A 6844-nucleotide genomic window follows, 5' to 3' on the forward strand; every position below is an offset into this window, starting at 1 on the left:
TCACTATTCAGATAGAGCAACATGAATAGAGCATCGAAGTTTGAAAGCTCTTTCATTTACATGCACTTTTTCTTCTTTTCAATTATGTAAAAGCCCAACAAGTTTTCAAGTAGGGTATGCGATCATCCATCGACAGATTTCATCCAATAACTCAGCTGTCTGCACAAAATCAGTAAATGACGCATTTAATATTTCAAAGAGAAAAAATAATATTAGAAATTTGCAGGTAGGAAGATTTCTTTCTTAGGGCATCTCCAATCGAAAATCTATTTTTTCGCTACAAAATGCCATGAAACTAAAAGATTGTCTCGATTCACCTTCAATCGAACGTCATTTTACCCATAACGGTCGTTCACGCATTTCTTCGGCAAATTTGGTAGAGACTAAAAAAATGGCGAATATGAATAGTGCGACGCCAATATTAACGTCGCACTGTTCATCCGCAATGAAATGACAGTTGGTTGGAGCAAAGCAAGAACCGCATTGGAGTTTCCCTTAACAAGTAAGGTTTTTAGTAAGATTATTGCTTTCTAAACAGGTATCGTATTCAATAAGATTAATGCTTTCTTGCTCATGTAAAGTGAATTGATTCGAAAGTTCTGACAACAATTTCTTTCCGATGAGTTTAAGCATCAAAGGGGCTACGTACGTATGATGCCATGAACGCCAACGAAGGCAAGAATAATCTGTTGGCAAAGGCCGGAGGAAGGAACAACTTGCTTTCTGGAAGAACAATTTCTCTTTGTTATCTTATGCATTGTGTTTACTTTAAGTACACTTTTGGCATTACTTCATTAATTTAATGAACTATTCTTTGCTTTCAAGTATTAATCCATTCTAAAATACTATAAATAGCCCAGTAGCTCTTCTTCATCTGCAGAAGAACGAGAGATAAGCTGATATGGCGGAGGCATTAGCTCAGAACGTTATCACTTCATTCGTGCAGGGAGTGATAAGTTCAAATCTGACAAACCTGAATAATCTGGCATCAAAGGAAGCGGGCCTTTTGCTAGGTGTTCGGAGGGAAATCACCTATATAATTGAGGAGCTTGAGATGATGAAGGCCTTTCTCAGAAGTGCAGAAGAGAAGCAGGAGACGGATTTCATGGCGAGGGTATGGGTGCGGCGCGTCAGAGAGGTCTCCTTGGCTTTAACCATCATGTTGGAATAATTCCTCCATGTTGGGCACTCCTATAATCGGTAGAGTTAATCTCCTTGACCATCATTTAGCTTGTTCACCTCAGCATTTATGAGCCGTATCAAGGAATATATTTTACTCCCTTTCCTTGTTGGTGCAAGAGACTTTTCAATCCTTAAGCTTTTGTAAGCTTCTAAAATTATTGAAATATTAAACTCTATAAATGGTGAAGATGAGCGAGATATCTTACAATCTTCTTCTTCTTCTTCTTCTTCTCCCTTTAAGTGATACACCACCTTATCAAGTTTTTTTCTTGTGAACATAGACAAAAATTGTTAAACAACTTTCAATTTGACATCTTTTAATTTTAATTTACACTCTCTCATCGATATATATTCCATATATTAATTTGAATATATACCTTTAGATGATCCAATTTTTACTTCAGTATGCATTAAATCACAAACAACATATCCTTATTTATCCTCCATGCATGAGGTAAACCTACAATTCAAACTCATTTTCTAGATTTTTGTATCCAAGGAGGCTTGGACTTGCTAGCTTTGGTAGCATTCAAAACTTGTTTATGTGTTGAAGGAGATGAATGCAACGCGGTTCCCTTAGTTAATCATATATGTTTTTTCTTTTAATCTATTCATGCATTTTCATTAATGAAAAATCTATATATGCATGATTGAATTTATAATTTTATATTTCTTTTTAGAAAATGAATAAACTTTATATGAGTGTGCGTCAATGTGTATGACATGAAGAATGCGCATAAGTAATAGAATAAAATAACTATATATTATGGATACAGTAGTTAACTAGAGCTTACATGAATAAAGGTATAGTATTAAGTCAAATTCAAAGATTATCATTAGAACTTTAAAAATATTTTTATTTGAATGAAATTACATTTCAGACTTCATTATAAGTACGGAATAAATTATTTAAAAAATAGGCATTTTCATAATTTATAACATAGTAATTAAACTATTTAATAAAGAAATGTGCTCAAAGCACAGTTAATAGTTTCAATATTGGGCACATCAACAGGAAACTTATCGATCTCTTCCAGCCCAAGATAACTCCACATTTGATTTATATCTCTCAGTGCCATGCAAACTACACTTTTGCACTTAAATCCAGAAACAAATCCATTTTACTAGACCCTATCCCCATTCTTAACCTCATTCTTCACCTCCGAAAAAAAAAAAAACTGCTCGAAGTGTTCCCGAATCTGTACAAAGTCATCCATGACGGCTCCATTTGCCAGCTTCAAAGATCAATTATTTTCTTCGTTGGTCCAATATCGCACTAATTTTACCATATAATATTTAAAAATATACTATATCTCCAAGCTATTAATATAAAATGAAACTTTTACGAAAAGAAAAGGATTCACTAATCTTAAACATTTTGGATTGACTCAGAAGTTTTTTGAGGCAAGTCCTCCATATAAAATTTAATATTTGTTGTTAAAATATTTTAATCATATTTCCTCTTTCTTTGCTTCACTCTAATTCAATATATAAGATGGTGAGTAGCCCTTTTGTTATATTAAAATTCATACAAAATTATGGTCCCTTAGTTTAAAGTTCAAGAAGGTAATAATTGAGTTTGTAATAAAAGGATGAGGATTTTAAAGGGATATGGTTGAAAGAATAATAAGACTAATCAAATTTAGGGTGATTTGGGATGATTAAAAATATAATTTTAGAAGACATAGTTCAAATGGGGTAAGTTCCTAGCAGTGGACGATGAATATTTGCTTAGGATTTATACTTGTGATCTAGAGTAAATAAAGGTTTAAATTAATTTTATCGTAGATGTCCTGCTAATTTTATCAGGGAAGTCAAGATAATTGCACTGAATTTATGGTTTCGCTATTAAGTCAGAGTTTAGTATGTGAATTAGGTCCTTGTGATTTAGTAATTTGTAGTCATCATTCGATCGATACAAGTATATACCCTAATTGGGATGGCTTGATAAGTCCTCCTCAGTGAGCTATGTTTTGGCGAGCTTTAATTTGGTTTAATGTCAAATATAGATTTTGGATACTTTGGTCAAATTGACCCCGTTTAAGATATATATATATATGCGCATTAAACTCAATTTCTTATTAAAGAAAAATAAATAAATCTTAAAATAATTAAATCAAATGTTAAGATATAGTTTTATTTTGTTGGATATTATAATTTTCATTAAAATGTGTTAAACTAGATTCCATATTATCAAATGTATAGACTAAAAAATCAGCTAATTAAATTTATTAAACTTAATAAATGTTTTTTTTTAATTAATTTAGAGCAACCTTAATATTATATCACTACTATCATTAGGTGAAATTTGGGATATGTTTGAACCCATATCTTGTTAAAATAAAAAATTTCTAAAGGAGTGTTGTTCTATTGCAGCAGTTTCTTAGATTGGTTGGGTTTTCGACTCCGATCACTTTGCACATTACATGTTCGGCATGAGATTGCAGCTGAGATTCAAGACCTTAAATACAGGATTGCTCACATAAGTGATTGTCGATTGCGTTATGGCATTACTGCAATACCCTCAAGCTACTATAATGCTTCTAGCTCAATGGGCCCTCGCTTCGTCGACTATCGACTTGGTGCCTTGTTCATACAAGAGGATCAATTGGTGGGCATTGATGAACCTCGAAGAAAGCTTACAAATTTACTAATTAGGGATGAGAAGCAATGTAGGGTCATCTCTGTGTTAGGCATGGGCGGACTTGGTAAGACCACTCTCACAAAACGGGTATATGAGGACCTACAAATGATAGGTGAGTATTTTGACTGTCGTGCATGGATTACCATCTCACAGACATTCAATCTGAATGTACTTCTTAGAGACATCATCAAGCAGGTTGCATCTCTCGACCATAAAATGGATCTCAAGAAAATACAAAAGAATTATATTGACAAAATTGAAAGTAAGGAGGAATTTGACAACATGCAAAGTAATGAGGATCTCATCAATCAACTTGAAAAGTTACTAAAAAATAAGCGTTATATTGTTGTGTTGGATGACATATGGAGCATTGATGCATGGGAGAGCATAAAGCATGCTCTACCTGAAAACAACAATCGAAGTAGAGTAATAGTCACAACACGGATAGAAGAAGTTGCGAACAATTGCTGTGCTGATGCCAGTGGGGTTGACTATGTCTACAAGCTGCAGCTACTCTCAAAGGAACAATCAATGGAATTGTTCCAAAGGAGAGTGTTTGGTCACAATAAGCGCTACCCGGAGCATCTAGAAAATGTTGCCAATGATCTTATTGCAAAATGTGGTGGACTTCCACTTGCCATTGTTGCAATGGCCGGCGTTCTCAAAAGCATGCCAACCCCAGATGACCATCAACAATGGACTAACTTGCTCAACAACTTATCCTCAGTGTTTGAAACAAATCAAAGCCTTGAAGGCATGAAGCAGGTGCTGCTCCTTAGCTACAATCACCTCCCATACCTTCTCAAGCCTTGTTTTTTATATCTTAGCATTTTTCCAGAGGACCATCTCATTATACGTAAGAATTTGATCCAACTTTGGGTAGCTGAAGGGCTAGTGTGCAACCAATATGCTATGAGCGCAGAGGTTGTGGCTGAGTACTACTTTAATGAGCTGGTTAGTAGAAGTCTTATCTTGCCGTCAGAAGTGGGTTTGAATGGGAAGGTGAAAAGCTATCGAATTCATGATATCATGCTTGAAGTTCTTATATTCAAGTCAATGGAGGAAAATATGGTTTCAATTCATGGTAAGCATAGTAGATCAAGTCTTAAAGATGGAAATGTGATTCGACGATTATCACTTCAGAGAGAAAGCAATCAAATAAGAGGCATTCCAGATGATGTGAACGTATCACAAGTTACATCACTATTAATTTATGATTTTCAAATGATCCTAGCCTTGCTTCCAAGATTCAGATTGCTGAGAGTCTTGGTGTTCGAAAATTATTCATTTGATTGCGATGAAGAAAAAGTTAGCTTCTTGCAAATACTTTCTAAGTTTAGGCATCTTCGATATTTGAGCCTAAAAGGAACTAGTCTAAAATCTTATCCAACAAAAAAAATGAAGTCAACCTTCTCAAAATCCTTAAGTAAGCTTCGAAATTTGGTGACATTGGACATACGTGATGTTGGCATACGCCGACTGTACTCTTCAGTTGCAAAACTAAAACAACTTCGCCATCTTCTAATGCGAAATTCAGACTCTTTCATTTTGCCATTATTTAATGTTAATTATAAGATGAATTCTGGAGTGTTGCTAAACCTAAAAAATTTGCAAACATTGGTGGGCTTGAAGATTAATAATATGGAAATAGCAGAGGAACTAGGGTTCCTAACTCAATTGAGGATACTAAAGATCAGCGTGGATTCAAAATCCCCAAAAATATTAAGCTCTGCATGTGTTTCTCTAAACAAATTAAGTGGGACTCTTCATTCCTTGAGCTTAACAGTCTGGCCAGAACCTCCTGAAAGATTCAATTTGAACATAAATAATCATCCTTACTTACTTCAAAGCCTTCAGTTACGAGGCGGTTGTAATCTACCATATTGGGTTAGCTCTCTAAACAACTTAGCTACGTTGACTCTTATTATTGATAATAAAAATTTGGATAACGACTTGGGAGTCATCAAGAGATTGCCCAACTTGCTCTACCTTACTCTCTCAAGCTTTTATTATACTTCGGTTGAGTTACTATTTACCAAAGGAGGCTTCCGAAGATTGAAGTTGTTGCATATTTATGGAATGGAGGAATTGAAATCCATTGAATTCCAAATCGAATGCATGCCTGTTCTTAAGAAACTTGTAATCAACGGAGGTTGGTCATTGACTCGTGTCATTGGTATTGGATTTTTGCCATGCCTCCAAGAGATTCAACTTATTTCAGCGCCAAAGAGAATCATAGAAGTATTGAACTCGGATGTAGATACACATAAGAACATTCCCAAACTTACAGCAATTAATGTGAAAGATAACTAACTATTTAAAAAGTTAGTTGTGATTTTATCAAAATCCAATCTTTGTTGTGATTTTGAATTTACTAACATAAAAGCTTTGGGATTGAATAGCTAACCTACCAGCAAAAAATATATCTCCTCTTTTACATGATTTGATTTTGCTTATTTACCTCCATCAACCAACCCTCCAAAATGGCACATTTCTTGATATTGGACATTTACTTAAGTATTTGAAATTTATCTCATTATGTAAGAGTTATTCTATGTTCAAGAGAAATGATGTGATGTATGTTCAAAAATATTTAATTATAATTTTAATGCTTTAATTATCAATGTGCTTTTTATTTTTATTTTTTATTTTAAATTTCCTTTTTTAATGATTGTATATTAGTTGTAATCGACATTAGTAAAAAATGCTAAGTGACATCTCATCATACACAGAAATCACTTCCCATACCTTCTCAAGGCTAATATTTTATATCTTAGCATCTTTCAAGAAGAACATATTATCATACACAAGAATTTGATTCAACTATAGGTAGATGAAGGGCTAGTGGGCAACAAATATGCCATTAGCATAGAGGTTAGGGTAAAGAACTACTTCAATGAGTTTGTTAGTAGAAGTGTTGTCTTGTCATGAGAAGTGGGTTGGAATGGCAAGGTGATATGCTATCAAATTCATAATGTCATTCTTGAAGTTCTTGTCTTCAAATAATTGAACAAAAAT

At 34.0% G+C, this 6844-nt stretch overlaps 1 protein-coding gene across 1 annotated transcript; it reads left to right on the forward strand.

Moving 5' to 3' along the window:
* Positions 1-864: 864 nt before the first annotated feature.
* Positions 865-6139, forward strand: LOC110094293 (disease resistance protein Pik-2). The gene is made up of 3 exons (XM_028694985.1): positions 865-1161; positions 3559-4053; positions 4117-6139. Exons 1-3 carry the CDS (start codon positions 902-904, stop codon positions 6137-6139), a joined length of 2778 nt encoding a protein of 925 aa, XP_028550818.1. The 5' UTR covers positions 865-901.
* The last annotated feature ends 705 nt before the right edge of the window (positions 6140-6844 follow it).

The sequence above is a fragment of the Dendrobium catenatum genome, unplaced genomic scaffold (assembly GCF_001605985.2).
Source record: "Dendrobium catenatum unplaced genomic scaffold, ASM160598v2 fragScaff_scaffold_621, whole genome shotgun sequence".
NCBI lineage: Eukaryota > Viridiplantae > Streptophyta > Magnoliopsida > Asparagales > Orchidaceae > Dendrobium > Dendrobium catenatum.

Bases quoted from the DNA above. Each gene is read 5' to 3' on its own strand.
- LOC110094293 (XM_028694985.1), top strand. From the start codon at position 902: ATGGCGGAGGCATTAGCTCAGAACGTTATCACTTCATTCGTGCAGGGA. The intron at 1,162-3,558 runs GTTGGAATAATT...GTTCTATTGCAG, and splicing joins TCCTTGGCTTTAACCATCAT to CAGTTTCTTAGATTGGTTGG. The intron at 4,054-4,116 runs GAAAATACAAAA...CAACATGCAAAG, and splicing joins GACCATAAAATGGATCTCAA to TAATGAGGATCTCATCAATC.